The sequence below is a fragment of the Plectropomus leopardus genome, chromosome 18, assembly GCF_026936395.1.
Source record: "Plectropomus leopardus strain MGB_pleo_1.0 chromosome 18, ASM2693639v1, whole genome shotgun sequence".
Classification (NCBI taxonomy): Eukaryota; Metazoa; Chordata; class Actinopteri; order Perciformes; family Serranidae; genus Plectropomus; species Plectropomus leopardus.
In genome coordinates, this window is record NC_142193.1 from 15,707,285 (window position 1) to 15,723,669 (window position 16,385).

Consider the following 16,385-nt stretch of genomic DNA (forward strand, 5'->3'; position numbering starts at 1 on the left):
CAGTCCTTCTCTTCTCTATTATCCTATAAGATATGTAGAAGGAAACAAGATAATATTTAATAAATCAGTTTGTATTGATGAAGTTACGCTTTATATTTCATGCAGGTTTGCGCACCATTGGTGTTATAACAAAACTGGACTTGATGGACGAAGGGACGGATGCAAAGGACATTCTAGAAAATAAGCTCCTGCCACTGCGTAGAGGTGAATATTATTAACATCAAAACACATTTGCAGAATTTATTTTTGACTCTAGAGTGACTGTTTTTGTTGCTGGTCGCAGGCTACATTGGTGTGGTGAACCGCAGTCAGAAAGACATTGATGGGAAGAAGGACATCCGTGCTGCTCTGGCTGCAGAGAGGAAGTTCTTTCTGTCCCATCCTGCCTACAGACATATAGCTGAGCGTATGGGCACACCACATCTACAAAAGACACTGAACCAGGTCTGCTATTAACTTTTTTCTAAAAATTGTAAAATATAATTCCCTTACTGCCATGCCATTGTTTCTCTAAAACAACAGCATTACATCTGTCTGTCTCCAGCAATTGACCAACCACATCAGGGACACTCTGCCTGGTCTGCGCAGTAAGCTGCAGAGTCAGCTCCTCTCACTGGAGAAGGAGGTGGAGGAGTACAAGAACTTCCGTCCAGATGACCCGACACGCAAGACCAAGGCGTTGTTGCAGTGAGTTTATCTGAATGTTTCTGCTCACAACAATGCTGCAAACTTGTTTTACTGACAGTTGGCAATGCTACTTGTGGTAACCATATTGGATGCCAGCTGCACAGGGATACTCCACTAATAGCAGATATTTGCAAGTTATGACTCAACAGTTTTAACAGTGCAGGGCAATGCTGGTAAAATGTATGCTTTTGAATGTGTGTGACCATATGGTCATGTATCCAGCACTTTCTCCAGCATAGTAGTATGAATTTTTGCGCTTATAGGGTGAGATATTAATATTAATTGCCTTGCATAGCTTGCTGTGTAGTTAGCCTACTAATGAAGCTAAAACAAATTAATGTATTGAGGTTAACAGCACTGAAACATCTCACATTCACTGTTTCAGATTAAAGGGAAGGGCTGCCAAGATAAGAGCTGTACAAAAGATTCCTTTGAGCAGTAATTTTTGCAGTAGATCTCCAGGAAGGCAGTAGCTGTAGTTGCAAGGAGATAACTAACACTGGACACATGTCTTGTGGTTGTCCCTTATCAGGATGGTTCAGCAGTTTGGTGTGGACTTTGAGAAGTGCATCGAGGGCTCTGGGGACCAGGTGGACACCAATGAGCTGTCAGGTGGCGCCAAGATCAACCGCATCTTCCATGAACGCTTCCCCTTTGAACTGGTCAAGGTAAGTGTGCCATGAACAGGAGTGATATGTTGGTAGGGCTGAGCAATGTAGCCCAAAGTGTTATCCCACAGTCATGGAAAACCTGTAGGTCATGAAAATTCACAATAACATTTCCAGGCCTGGAAAAGTCTTGGAACTGATAAAAAAGTTTTGGGAAAGTCATGGAATTTTGTTGTGTGTAATAAAAGTTGTCACAGTAATCTTTTAGGGATAACCTCCAACATAACTTAACATGACATCAAATTTTTTTTTTGTTGCTGACGACGTAACATGGCTCTAATATGTGTCGATTTGATAACCATCACATACATTTTTTTTATGCTCTTCCTTCATGTATGCATACTAGCTGAAGTTTTTAATAGATTTTGAATCCAATATGTTAAAAAAAACAAAACACCAGGCAATTGGGACAAGAAAAAAACAGCTTTTTTATCATGGATTCTGGATGTCATTGAAAAGTTTTACATTCTTTTCATAAAAATGTGTGGGAACCCTGGTGTTACCATGTTAACAGTTTCACCAGTCTGTATCAATAATTATAACAGTAAATGTCAGTTCATTATTATTTTCAAGTTTAAAGGTTGATTTTTGCTCCTTGAAGTTGTTTTAACTTGTTTTTTTACTGTCAGAATATGATAAACCTTTGCCAAACAACTGGAAGTTTCACAAATCTGAGGTAGTTTCAAAACAGTTACAGTCAAAATAAGTCAATAATAAAAACAATAGATAGAGAAAGGAATCCTAATTCTGGTCAGCAGTGTTTTTGTAGATTACATTTTGTGATGGATTTAGCAACATAGTTTACAATATCAACAAAATAAACATCCAAAAGAAACAGGTTTTAATGACATTGTGAAGTAAATGTGGGTCTATTTATACATTTTTGATAAAAATCTTTCTGACATGGTTCAGGCAGAAGTCATGGTCAAAGACTCAGTAGATTACTGTCGTTTTTTTGGCTGGTGAGTGGAGCAAATTTAGCAGCCACTTGCATATTTTACCAGAATTAAGCTGGTGATTTCCAGCCCTTGTTATCATACCCATTAGCTTAGTGGGAGTTGTTGTCGTCTTCTTTTTTCTCCACTTCATGGCGGCTAGCAGCTGGCGTTAAATATTTATCAAACAGTTTTGTTATATTTCTATTGAGAATATTACATCCAGATAATTATCCTTTTATCAATCAGCTCTAAATGTTGTGAATTATTGCTGCAAAAATCAAAATATTTTAAGATTTGTAAAATATAATTTGCATCTTCTTCCCTTCTGTCTCCCAGATTGTGTTTGACGAGAAGGAGCTAAGGCGAGAAATCAGTCATGCAATCAAGAACGTCCATGGTGTCAGGCAAGTGAAGCGAAAACCAAAAACCTTCCACAGCAGCCGCCCACAGAACACCATAAACGGCTGGACTCTGTTTTTACATCAAATACTGCTCTACTTACTTTACTTCTCTCCCTTCAAGCTGTTATTGTACAATAATTCAGGTTTTTATAATCAAGCCTTGCCATCACAAACTAAAAGTAGCAATTCAAAGAAAAAGTGTTTCTGTTGTATGTGAAATGTATTTCCTACTTTTCCCTCACTGTTCTTTCAATCCCCTTATCTCCCCACTGCAACACCACCCACTCCTTTTCTGTTTCTGTCTGCTGAGGCACTCAATTATTATGAGGTTTTATGTTACATGTATCCACTGCACTAATGTTGTCATGTGTTCCTCAGTGATAATTTCCTCTCTGTCATATCTCATTTTTGTGCTTTATTACATTTACATCTCCTTCTTTGGCGCTTAATCATCCGTCTTCGTGTTGTTGCTGTCTGTGTGTTCATTTTCTGATTCTTTCTCTTTGTCCAGAGCCTCAGATCTCTTCAATCACCTTTTTGTGTACCTAATCATCGGTCTATTCATCGGTTGTGTTGGCCTTACATGTCTGTTAATTGTCCCATCCGTCTTCGGCTGTGCCTCTGTCTCTCTGTGCATCCTCAGAACGGGGCTGTTCACTCCAGACCTGGCGTTTGAGGCCATCGTGAAAAAGCAGATCGTTAAGCTGAAAACGCCCTGTCTCAAATGTATCGATCTGGTCATTCAGGAGCTCATCAACACAGTCAGGCAGTGCACCAACAAGGTACTGCAGGTGTCCAGCATCTCCCGACCCAGCCGAGACACAGGGCAGGGGCAGCCATGGGTGTGGCAGAGGGTACGCTGACACAGAACATAAGCTAACCGCTTCCTACAGTGTCCAGAAAATTATCTGTTACATATTTTAAAAATGAAACGTTCTGTGTGGTTTGCCCTCAGCCTAGCCCAGCCCCATTAGCCCTGTGTGCAGGCAGCGCTGTCGTGTTGTGGAGTGTTGTGACGGGTGACGTGTCGTCGTGGATATGAGATTTTTCAGGGACTGTCTGAGCATCTCTGGTCTCTTGTGGACAAGCTGCAGGTCTTATAGCTAAGCACACAAAGCCAGCAACACATGGGGTCGTCTTAAGCTCTAATTAGGCCTTGAGTAGGAGGTGGCATGTCCATCTCTACCATATTGACCTAGTTTAAGAGGAACTGGCTTGTCAGGGAAGAGGATGTGAAAGACCTGTGGCTTGTCCTTCTCCACAGCTTGATTTCTTTCTGTCAACAACTAGAAACAACTAACTGAACAAAGACTTGTTCTCTTTTTGTTTCCTCTCTTTTCTGGCTGTCCTCTCTTTTTTTTCCCCTATTTTTTGCCTCTCTCTTTCTTTCTCTCTCTCTCTCTCTCTCTCTCTCTCTCTCTCTCTCTCTCTCTCTCTCTCTCTCTCCCACCACAACAACATGCAATCTGAACCCATGACCTTTCAGAACGGGGCTCTTCACCCCTGACCTGGCTTTCGAGGCAATAGTCAAAAAGCAGATCCTCAAACTCAAAGAGCCCAGCCTCAAATGTGTGGACCTTGTGGTGTCCGAGCTCACCGCGCTCGTCATGAAGTGTGCTGTCAAGGTAACCAGGGACACACCCACTGGGATGATAGCATGAAAAAAAGAAGGGATTCTTTCTTTCTCTACATGTATATATCTGTCATCCCAGTGAAATGGGCACCCCAGTGAAATCAGCCCCATCCCCACCCCTGCCATCTGTGCCCACTGCATCAAACGTGTATATTGTCCCATCCCTGCTCTCTCTCTAGGAATGTCACGAGAACCGATACCTTGGCACCACGTCAGTGCCGAAATTCTTAAAAAGTGAAGGTACTTTTTTTTTTCTCCAGTACTGTAGGTACCCGGGATGTAATTCCTATGATCTAGCGGGGCAGCATGTATGACAAAAAGTGTTCTAGTCAGCTGTGAAATGTCAAAGGAAGAAGAATGCCTACTAGCACAGAAGAACAACACTGTTTTTTGTCCTGTGGCCAGCATTTCCTTTTTCGTTTTTTGCAATGGGAATGCCGTGTTTTTACTCTGGATAAAATGCTGTACTTGTCACTTTTTACTAGAGCTGCCCCTTGAAAGTTGGAGATTTCAAAAATTAGTCAAAGACCCGCAGCTGACTAAAATTTGCTTCAAGTCGAGGGGATTTTTTTTTTGTTTTGTTTTTTGCTAGTCAGCATGTTATGCATTGTACTTCAGGAGACCTTTTGGTCCCTAGAATTTGCTGCAGAGTGAGCGCTCTAGACTTACTCCTTGGAGTTGTCGACATGCAGGATACAGAGGAGGAGAGAGGAGAAACCTTCTGCTTGAAAGTGGTGAATTTGCATCTCACAGCAGCTTAAAATAATACAGTCTGGCTTTTGTTTGATATCTAATGTCAGCAAAAACATGCTGCACATTAACGACCCAATCTCGGTAACACTGTTAGCACTGTGTGCTAACTGTGTGCCGAAGAATACTGGAATTTCACTGGTACTGGTATCGACTTCTAAATTATTGGTATCGTGACATGCCTACTCTCTTCCCACCTCTGGAAGTCTCCATACCATGCAGATGGAGCATTGACTTGCAAACCACGTCTGAAATTTTAAGTACAAATTAGAATTTCCATCAGCCATCTCCCACATGCTGTTTGACCTCAGCATCAGCTCATTAAAGAGTTTTCTTTTCCCCACCTCCACATTGCTGTCTCCCTCTGTCTCTCTGCCTAAGACCCCGCTCTGTCTGTCTGGGCAGAGCAGAGCCACGGCTGTGCTCCCTCGCTGACCCACATGGCAGACTGATATTCTGCTAGCTGCTGAACCGGATGGAAAGGGAGTGATGTGAGGGAGGGGGTTGATACTTATAGCCCGTGGGCTCTGTGGGTGCTGTTGCGGCTTGAATGGAGTGTTTCCATAGCAACAATGCTCCACTGCCATCTTGTGGACAGAGGAAGGCACTGGCCAGTGTGAAATCATTCAACAAACACACACACATACAGTAAACCAGCCATCCTGTCTCTGGGGTTTACATCTGCCTCACTCCATTCTTGTACTTTCCTTTCTCATCCAGTCTTCACTAATATTAACTCTATCACAACTTCACCATCAGCTAGAGATGACAGGTTTAATGTATTTACAGGTCATCAAATTTGGATATTGCTCTGTTTGTTTAAAATATAAAAAGTAACTCTGTTAAATCTTTAAAAACAATTGCATGATTAAAGGGACCCCCAAATCAATATTGCATGTTTGCCTCTTGCCTGTAGTGCTGTTTATCGGTCTACGTTGTTTTGGAGTGAGTTGCCGGGTGTTCAAAGCGCCAAAAAGATGAATTTGATAAAACTCAGCATTAATGTATCTTTCCAGACATTGTGATCTGGCTGCTTAAAAAATCCACAGAACTTGTTTGGAGCAGTTTCATGTAGGGACTTTTTTCTTTCTACCAAAATACGCCTACTAACAGAATCACCTTGCAAATTGACACATCTGAATCTCTTGCTAGCTCACCTAGCACTTTTTTCTGCTTTGAGCACCACAAACCTGTCTCTCTCACCAAAACAATGTATTGATTGACAAATAGAAAAGCAAGCAGGGGAAAAACATATTTTTTGATTTGGGGATGAACTGTCCCCCTATAGCAATGGTAAACTGATACTATATTGGTTCTTGATTGATGAAGTCATCCCTGGCTGATAGTAAATACCTTTTCACCTTTTAGAACAGAGTCTGTTTTATATATCTGTTGGTTTGTGGATGTTTGGATATGTGTGACACTGAAATGTCACTTGATTATCTCTTTCCCTTTTCTTTGTTCTCTACTCATTCTCACTTCTCACTCCTGTTTCTCTCTGATACTTATTGGTAAGTCTTATTAAGCTCAAGCTCACATGGAAGTGTGTGCATCATGTTTGTGTGTGTGTGTGTCTCTGTTCAGTACTGCAGTTGTGTGTTGTGCTGCCTTTCAGCTAAATTCCTACCCCAGGCTGAGAGAGGAGACTGAGAGGATCGTAACCACCCACGTCAGAGAAAGAGAAGGGAAGACCAAGGACCAGGTGAGCTGCTAGGATGTTGATTGAATAGACTAGAGGCTCTCAAGGGCACTAAGTGCACTCAGGTCCACCTTTGATGTTTACCTTTTTCATTTGCAGAAAAATTATAGTTAGAACTGCACTCTACAATTCATATGTAGCCACACTCCAATGTTATGTTGAGATGCTGGAGGGACAAAGTAACACCACCAAAGTAGAAATGCTGAAAGGGGGATGTGCCTGAAAAACTCATGATAGCATTGTGTCATCTGGTGTTATCAGATTATCTGATTCTCCAAGACTGTCCTCCAAATTATATTACAGGCAGAAATTACAACCCGCAGCCCTTAACAAGATAAGTAGTTAATGAAAATGAATATATAAATGATGAATTTAAGCTCCTTTCTAAGCAACTACCTTTATTACGAGAGCAAGGGAGGAAGTCAGGCGATGTACGGTGGTATAAAGAGCGAGAAAGTCCACCACATAGTACACATAGTATGACAAGGTATGCCAGGGGAGATTTGATACTTTATATTAGTAACAAACATACTTTAAGCCAAACCATTTTTTTTCCTAAATTTAACAATGTACTTTTGGCGTAACTGTGACCATTTCATGACCTTACCCCCGTGCTTAAAACCTCTACCATTAACAAACATACAAAGTATGCTGTTTTCCGTAGGAAATGCTCCTCGCGGTTGTATTTAGAGGACGTACGCATTATTATGGTCCTATGGGTTTGGACACTTGTCTGATCCACCAGCTGCAGCATGAGGACAAAAAAAGCATGTGTGTTATATGACCCTTCCAGGTATCATATATGTTTTGCTTCGGTATTTGTCTAATGGAGAACAGTAAAAACTCAAAAAGCCCTTCCATTGCTTAACATGCTAACATGCTATGTTCACAGTCCCTTAAACCCAGCTGCAGTTGGTTGCATAGAACACAAATTAAGCACAAATTGAATGTTAGAAGCTATGAAAGAGATTATTTTATAAGCCTTTGTTGGAATTTTAAGCTTTAGTTTGTGTGTATGTTTTAAGATTTTTTTACTGACCCTCCAAACAAGCTTAAATAATGCTGTGAATGCATTTGAAAAAGACCTGCTGGCATTGGGAGCATTTTTCCTAGAACATAAGTTTATTTTTTAGGTGTCAGTTCTGCAGATCTTTCTGTGGGTGTTATTTGATTAAATGAGTGAAAATAAAAACAAGTCCCTTGTGGTTAGATTCTTATCTGCCTTCATTAGAAAAAAATATATTAAGCAATCACAGATGCAACATATTTTCCAACTTCTTGTTTAGTGTAACTGTTGTAGTTATATTGCAGCTAAACATCATTGTGTATCATGATGGAAAATCTGTCATTGTGTCGTTAATTCTTTTTGTTCCAGTTTTAAATGACAGTGTTAGCGATTTCTCAGTTAGTACCAGTATATTTAAATCAACACAGAAAAACCCTGTCATAGATTATATGACAGAGCAGCAGTTTGCAGAAACTGAAATTAGAGATCGCTAAAGATTTTAGGACACCACAAGAAAAGAAATTCATGAGACGCTGTTGCTATCTTTCAATAACTGTTAAATGTTGTTTTCAGAACTCTATTCTTGTCGGGAAAGCGAAGCTTTGAAAACCACATTAAGAGTATTAAAAACAGACTAATGAGAGCTTTAGGTTTTCGTAGCAGTTCTGTCACACAGGAAGAGGCAAGATGAAATGCAGTGGTTGTAAACTGAAACTTTTGATTCATCATATTCACAACTCTGCTTCGTCTGCATTTTGTAGCATTGATAATATCAGTCTTGCAGACTTTATTAGTGTAGTTACGGATATGATGTAATCTCTTTGTCTCTGGGTTGTTTTGTTCAAGTGTGAAGTGTCAGATGTGACACTTCATGTGTGACTTCTTTAAGTGGTATTTAAATGAGACGTCTCCATCCTAATCATGATTTTCTGCCTCTAATCAAGGTTCTGCTGCTGATTGACATTGAGCTGTCCTACATCAACACCAATCACGAGGACTTCATTGGCTTTGCTAAGTATGTACCCTTCCTCCCTCCACCTTTTTAGCCCAACTTACAGCTTGTTGCAGCGTAGTCTCAGCACAGGCATTGTGATTCTCATTAACTACATGCTGCCCGTTGTCTGAGATGTACTTGTTATTCACAACTGCCAGCCACCAGTACATGTGGAACCCAGCTGCCGTTTCATAAACTTAACAGAATCACCACCACTTCAATGCGACTGATTCAAAGTGTTGCTTATAATTAGCCCTGTTTATAAGCTGTGGTGCATCAGTGTGTGATGTAGCATGCCAATTAGTGATCCAGCCACATCTGAGCATGTCTCCCTGCGGGGGAGGTGGATGATCAAGGTCGCATTAGTTTCCCACCTCTCCCCCCTGCATGCAACAACATCACTCCCCCCTCCAAACAAAGTCAATCAGGCTTACTTGATTGCTTGACAGATACACTTCCTGTCTGCTGCAGGCTGTTTGACTGTCACTGTAAAGAACACTGACTGTACCAACGGGAAGAACAGTGTTGATGTTTTACTGCATCCGCTTGTAGCTGCTGTTGTGCACTGGAAACTTATTTGCACACTGCAAAGCACTCAGTTTTTTTGTGGTGTATCTCTAAACAGTTTACAGTTTGTGGTTAAATTCACGTAGTCCCAAGTGGAGCTGTTACAGTAGCATGTAGTTGAGTGGAGCTCCCCTCCTCTGTGTGGGTCGTGCCGTTGACCGAGTAACAAAGCAAGCCCCTGTGTATGTGTGTGTGAGAGTTTATGCCTAGACTCTGCATGGCAAGTGGATTGCTGTAATGTGTCGGCAGGTCAGCTAGGGCTGTTTAACAGTTCTCATGACGTCACTTTCAGTCTTGACTACAGAAGGCTGGATGATGGTAGCTCCCCAGGGTACGGCAACAACAGGTGGGCGAACAGAAAGGATGTAGGGTTGTGTGTATAGTATGTGTGTGAGAGAATGTTTGACTCTCCATGTTGTCCCAGTTTCTCCACGAGCCACTTTCCCCTTCATGCATCAGGGTTCCTCGCATCATGGAAAACCTGGGAAAGTCATGGAGTTAGTAAAGTCCTTTTAAAGTTTTAGAAAAGTCATGGAATTTGTTGTGTATTGAAATTACTTGTTGTAGTAATCTTACGTGGATAACTTTTCATGTAGTGTAACACAACAGCAAATTTATTGTCTTAAGGCTCGCTGCTGTTGACATAACGTAGCTTTAATACATGCCAATTTGTGACAACATTTTGTTGACCATCATGTACATTTCTTCATTTTTGTCCCCACATCCCATCTCTCCCTCTATGTATGATGGCTAGCTGAAATTATCAGGGTTTCCACTGTCACGAGAAATGAAAAAATGTCATGAAAATAGTAAAACTTTTTCCCTGGCCTGAAATAGTTTGGAAATGATACAACGTTTTGTCAAAGTTTTGAATCAACATTGTTTTTGCTGTTTTTTACAATGTTGTCAGAGAAATAAGTAAGAAACAGTTTGTCTTATCAGGAGAGGAACAGGAAAATAACAAAACAGCTGTTGTGTAGGGGTTAACTGAGGCTTTCACACTGAGATAAGAAGCATGTAAGAATTGTATTGACAGCTACTTGATATTTGTTTTTTTTTTATCCCCAAAAATGGTGCAGCCTTGATGTTTTATACCAGTATGTGCCAGTCTGGTCTATTTGCATGTGTAGGAAGTTGGTGGCTCAAATGTCCAAGGAGCAAGCGGTGCTCGCAAATGCCAGCAGTTTACAAATACTTGTGAAGTGTTAAATAATGCAGGGGCTGCGTTGCTATATAGGCCTACCCATATTAAACTACTTACTACTTAAAGTCATGAAAATGAGGTAAAATATTATGGAAGAGTTTTTAAAATTAATTTGTAAAAATGTGCAGGAACCTTGAATTGAAATAGAGTTTAAATCTGATATGTTTGAATAAAAGGAAAAAATAATAATTTTGTTACAGTGTGATTTAACTTGCAGGATCATTTATCTCAAAGTTGCCAAACTAGGGATGTGCATCAACACTTCTAAAAAAGTGTACTGTGTGACACCTTATTATTTAGTGTGTTTATTTTAAACAGGCTGTGTTTGGTGTGCCATCCTCGGTATTTATTGTCTTTTTCTGTCCCGTCTTTGTGTAAAAAAAACAGTGCCCAGCAGAGGAACACAGCTGCAAACAAGAAGAGGGCCATACCCAACCAGGTACATTTTATCACCCAGCTCTGGCCTTTTCACCAATCCCAGATTTAATCACCCTTGACTGATGCGTCCCATTACCAGCCTGTTAGTCAACATGTAAATATATCTCACTTCAGCAATGATTTTGCCAATAGCAATTAATCTACCTTGACCTATCCAACCTTTTAATGATAGCTCCCTTTTACATAATTTACCTGCTAACTGTACCCAGTCCCATTGTTTTCTAATCCTCATTTTGATACCTTTTTCCACAATGTTGTAAAACTGGTACCTCTCCTTTTCTGTTTTATTCAGACTGATATTTAGCCAAAATTGTTGAAGTTCAGTGTTTGTTTATAAGATCCTGAAGCATGATTAGGATATTACTGCTAATCAGCGTCAGAGATTGCACTTTCAGCGAGGGGAGAGTTGCCTTAATGAACCCTAATAAGACTCCGCTTGCCCCCCTTTCCTGAAATGAGCATTTGTTTCCATGGCTATTATTAATTGCTGTTTGCATGTGACCCAGGCATGTCGCTCTACAGCGAAGCAAACAATTAATCACAGAATTCTGTTGGTTGTTTTGTTGCCTTCCCCCATTAACTCACACAAGCATCTTTTGTATTGAAATTCAGAATGTGCATGGACCTCGCACCTTTCAACTGAGCAACAAATATGACATAACCAGATTGTGGTTTACTTGAAGTAATTCTAATTGCACGTAACTCTCTTGCTCTCCCCCTCTATCTCTCTGTCCTGTCTCTCTCCAACTGTCTTTCTCCGGATGTCTCATGAATTATTGCTCCCACTTCCCTCCTGTTTTTGCTCCCTTCAAACCTGTCATTCTTGAATTTCAACCTTTTCTTTTATTCTCTTCTGTCCTTACTCCATTATCTCCTCCCAACTCTCCACATGCTACCTCTCCTCCTTTCTCTCATCTTTGCTTGCTTGCTTGCTTTCTCATTTCTCTTGGCTTTGATTTTATACTGCACCCTCCTTTGCTTTAATTTCCCTCCCCTTCCTGTTACTGCAGGGTGAGATTCTGGTAAGTACCCCAAAGATTTAAACCGCACCCTGCCAGGGGGGCAGCAGGGGTAGGCCATGCAGAAGGACTGAGGCCATCACACACAGGTCAGACAATGTGGTCAGAGTAGAAAAGAGAAAATGCTGTGAGATAACAGGATAAGCTGCGTCCTGAAAATACAGGAGTGGAAACCTCATCATAATGAGTTGTTCTACCCCTCTGCAGCTTGGCGGACTCGGAGAGGTCCTCGAGGAGAAGGTAGAGTCTCTAGACCGATTGAATTGTTATCAATTTCAATTCTAGCATCAGCACGCAGTTGCCAGTAATTTGGAACTGACTTAACAGTAACACACGGCAGGTTAGCCCTAGTAATTCTTGGTTTCATTTTAATAAGACAGTAATTGTCTTTAATTGCACATTTCTACTAACATTTTATTTTTTTCTCCACCAAATATTTTAAACAAGATGTGAATTATTTTTACGTCCACAATTTGCAAAGCTCTGTGTTCCACAGACAGAGTGGGAAATCTTCCACCACTGACCGCGGATGGCGTCAGTCCCCATGTCTTTGTGTTTATACCTCTGCTGCTGCCTCATGCGTGGTGAATTAAAAGTTTGCCTTGTGAGAATCATCCTAAATGTCACTGGGGACTAAATGGGGAGGGAGTGGGTAGTGATCAAATCAGGAACACCATTAAACAGTTTGATTTTCTTGACGATATATTTGCATTCATTTGCAGTCATTTTTTTAAAAAATTATTTTATTTTTTTAGAAAGAAAGAAAATCGAAGAAATCGAAGTCTCTTAGTGTTATTTCTGTATTCAGAGCTGATCAAAGTTATGTTATTTTGTCTGGTGACTGATTATGGCTTTGGGATGTATTCTAACAATTTAATCAAAATTCCTCATTTGTTCCTTGTTTAATCAAATTTAAATAGGCATGTTTCATTCCAATCTGAGATTTAATCTCACGTCTTTAATTAACAACTTGCAACACTGAATGTACATTTTCAGAAAAGCATTTAACATTCTTGACAGTTGTCTTTTACTAGCATAGTGTAGAAACAAAAGCATTTTGTGGGACATTCTCACATCCCATCATTTCCTCTTTCTAAATGTCAACTTGGTTATAACATTTCCAACTGACTATATATAGGAGATTTGAAACCTTGTCTCCAAAGAGTTGGAGGTATTTCCTCGCCAAGGCAAACTAAAAGTTTAGCTTCTATGCATTTGCCTCCTCACTCGTGTTTATGTTGGCGCTTTTGGACTAATGAACCCTTTTCCCCCCATAACTCACTCCTCTACTATATGGAGAGGGACTGCAGAAGAGAGGTCTAAAGCAGAGTTTTTTCTGATGGCACAAGAGCACACTTTTCACAGAATTTTCCCCATTGTGCTTGAAATGCATGAGGGTCAATGAGGAAAAAAATGAAGAGTCATAGTAGCTAAGAGGGCTCCTCCAAAATGCATGACTTATTTCCTCAGAGTGATCACTCAAATCAGCCTCTCAGTCTGATGTATTTCCTCCCTCTCCATCGCCACTTAAAATTTTAACTTTGCTGTTTAGATTTCTACCCCTCTGGTAGACCAGCTAGCTAGTCATTGCAATTCTTCTCTCCTCCTTTACCTCCTTGTCATCTAAACTCACGTCTTCCTTTCTTTTACTTTAACAGTTGCAAGTCCAGTTAACCCAGCTAACACTGCTTTTTTTTGGAACCACGAGTACATTTTACTGACCCAATGACACTAATACACCACCGTCGAGCTTTGACTAATGTGTCAGCGCTGTCATTGTCTGTTCGCCACCTAGTCCTGTTTGTTGGTTTAAGGCTTTATTTTCTAATGAGTGAAAAAGAACACAAACTACATCCCTTTTCAGTATTTTTACCTAAACCAACCAATGCTTTTGTGTTTTTATTTGGCATACTACACACAGTATATGTCACTTTCTTTTGGTCACTCCATGCTGTTTACTTAAAAAGTGTCACATTAAATCCATACCTCTGTGTTGTAGTGCAGATTTGACACAAGAGATGCACAATAAAATTGGCACCTCATTGGCATCTGCAGATATTGGCTTTAAAATGAAATATTGGATTCGGCCCGCATGTTTCTGCCAATCTCACAAAACAAACATCGTGCACCCCTGTTAGAAACATGTTAAATATTTAGGCAAAAAGGGAAAAGACAAATTTATAGCGACCTGGCAGGTAAGCAGGTAAGTTTTTTATTAGTGTCAGTCACACTTATGGGGTCCTAATGTCACCACTGCGTGAGCCTCATTGACAAAGCTATTTTCCTCCGTCCTCCCGGTACCCCCTCCTCTCTCCCTCATCTTTTCCTTGCTGTGCAGGTGATCAGAAAAGGCTGGCTAACCATCAACATCAGTATCATGAAGGGAGGCTCTAAGGAGTACTGGTTTGTCCTGACTGCAGAATCCCTGTCCTGGTACAAAGATGAGGAGGTGAGAAGAGTTTTTGTTCCCATGCTGTATTTCACTGGACACTGTAGATATAGCTGGCTTGCTAAGATAGGGTGACACAGCACCACAGGAATGCACAAAGATGGAGACACTGCGTTGGGCGCTGCTCGGATAAACCATCTAAAGTGGTGTCATCAGCTTGATGGCTAGAGGTGTGAGCGTCCCAGCCCAGCCTAACCAATGTGCAGACTACTGTTCAGCTGTAGCCTGATGAACAGGTAGTCTGAACACTGGGCAGGCGGGGGGGTGAGGTGGACTCTGATTGGAGGAAGGACCCTGAGGTCATTGCGGCTGCAGGTCGCTACCCTAGGACAGTAGGACAGAGGGCACAGAGAGCAAACATTACCACAGTGAAACAACTGCACACGTGAGAAGAGCCACGTACAGAGAAATGGCTGATATATTAGGACACATTACTGCTGAAAAGCCCTTATGTTTTTTTATTTGATTAAACATGTTATTTTCAATAGAGATTAAGATGAAATATCTACCCTTTAAAACATTGCTTTCAAGCAAACAAATCCAGACACGGCTGGTCTGAATTCCATCTTGGCTAAATATTACAATATGTGCACACTCAGCAAACTCTGCTCTGAAGTTTATTTAAATTAGACCTTATTAAATGTTGCTTTCAAGGACTTGGAGAGTAACTTCATGTGCACTGATGAAAAAAGCTTACATGATCTCAAACTGAAAAATCTAGTTTCACTGATGGTTTGATTTTAGTCTTATTTTTAAAGACTGAGTTGCCGTAAGTGCAGATAGCATTATACTTGATTTACTCACCGCTTGATCTTCCTCCCAAGGCCTCAGTCGTATCCGTTCTTCCTGAAAAATTAAAAAAAAAAAAAAGACCTCTAAAAGGTACCACTACAGACCACTGCTACAGATGAACTCCAGTCCAGTGGCTGTAGTGCGTCCAAACACCAACTGGGAAAGTCGCTTGCCCTTTGCGAAAAAGCAAAGAGAAAGAATGAGAATGAGAGAGGGAGGATGGTGGAGGCAAACTGACGTGGCAGGCGGGCTGAAATGTTCCAGCCGGGATCTGACTTTGGAATTTGCAGGAAATCGTACTGGGTTACGGGGGCCGGAGGGGAGGGAGGGCGGAGGGGGGGTGATTTTGTGTGTACAAATGTGCATGTGTTGTAGGCGCTTGTCCACATAAGTGTTCCCGTATCGTTTAGTGTTTGGCCGGTGGGTCATATCTGTATGAAATTATGTTTTTGCACATACCCAAATTCCAAATTGTGCGTTTGTTCAAGTTGTTCAGGCTTATGTGTGTTTGTTTGTCTTTGCACGTGCATTTACGTATTTGGCTGTGTGTGTGTGTGTGTGCGTATATGTGTGTGAGTGTATGTGGTGGGGGCGGGGGATTGTGTGGAACTGCGAGTGATGTAACTGTTGGGCCTGCGCCGCTCTCTGTGTTAGTGCAGACGTAAATGCTTCCAGATGTCTCTGCTCAACAGCGAAAGCTGGCACCCCATCCCCCCCAGAACTCCCTCATGCTCCTCCTCTTCTTCCTCTTCTTCCCCATCATGCATTTCTCCATCTCACCAGCCTGGCGGTGGTCCACACTGAGGAAGTGCATTCCATCATGTCTGTTCATTGGTGTTTTCATCCTTGTCATCAAAACATATACAGTTACTCACTTTTTGAACTCAGTTTCTTTGTGCTGAATATTCCAGGCTTCAGTTCTGCCGTAAACACACATTTCTTCTGTTCGCCTCCTGCTAGGAGAAAGAAAAGAAGTATATGCTGCCACTGGATAACCTAAAGATCAGAGATGTGGAGAAAGGCTTTATGTCCACAAAGCACATCTTTGCCATCTTCAACACAGAACAGAGGTCAGGTTGATGTTAGTGAAAACGTGTGAAGCACATGTGCCTTTTGTGTTTGTGTGCATACATGTCCTTG

General features: G+C 41.2%; 1 protein-coding gene and 1 long non-coding RNA gene across 9 annotated transcripts in view; one reads left to right on the top strand and one right to left on the bottom strand.

Annotated features, from left to right (window-relative positions):
* dnm2a (dynamin 2a) overlaps window positions 1-16,385 on the top strand; it is a 39,061-nt gene that overhangs the window by 13,009 nt on the left and 9,667 nt on the right. For 2 of the 8 annotated variants that reach the window (XM_088090950.1, XM_088090947.1), the window contains exons 5-17: window positions 106-204; window positions 284-444; window positions 545-687; window positions 1,220-1,355; window positions 2,630-2,697; window positions 3,338-3,476; window positions 6,693-6,779; window positions 8,727-8,797; window positions 9,636-9,689; window positions 10,935-10,986; window positions 12,212-12,244; window positions 14,343-14,453; window positions 16,206-16,315. In XM_088090950.1, coding sequence (XP_087947076.1) covers window positions 106-204; window positions 284-444; window positions 545-687; window positions 1,220-1,355; window positions 2,630-2,697; window positions 3,338-3,476; window positions 6,693-6,779; window positions 8,727-8,797; window positions 9,636-9,689; window positions 10,935-10,986; window positions 12,212-12,244; window positions 14,343-14,453; window positions 16,206-16,315 — 1,264 coding nt within the window. Of the gene's footprint in view, window positions 1-105; window positions 205-283; window positions 445-544; window positions 688-1,219; window positions 1,356-2,629; window positions 2,698-3,337; window positions 3,477-6,692; window positions 6,780-8,726; window positions 8,798-9,635; window positions 9,690-10,934; window positions 10,987-11,995; window positions 12,008-12,211; window positions 12,245-14,342; window positions 14,454-16,205; window positions 16,316-16,385 lie in introns of all 8 variants that reach the window. The other 6 variants (XM_088090951.1, XM_042504922.2, XM_088090948.1 and 3 more) reach the window with 5 other exon arrangements.
* On the bottom strand, window positions 14,182-15,737 carry LOC148186458 (uncharacterized). The gene is made up of 2 exons (XR_015779604.1): window positions 15,258-15,737; window positions 14,182-14,777 (listed from the first exon to the last, which is right to left on the bottom strand). It is a non-coding gene; the product is annotated as an uncharacterized LOC148186458 (long non-coding RNA).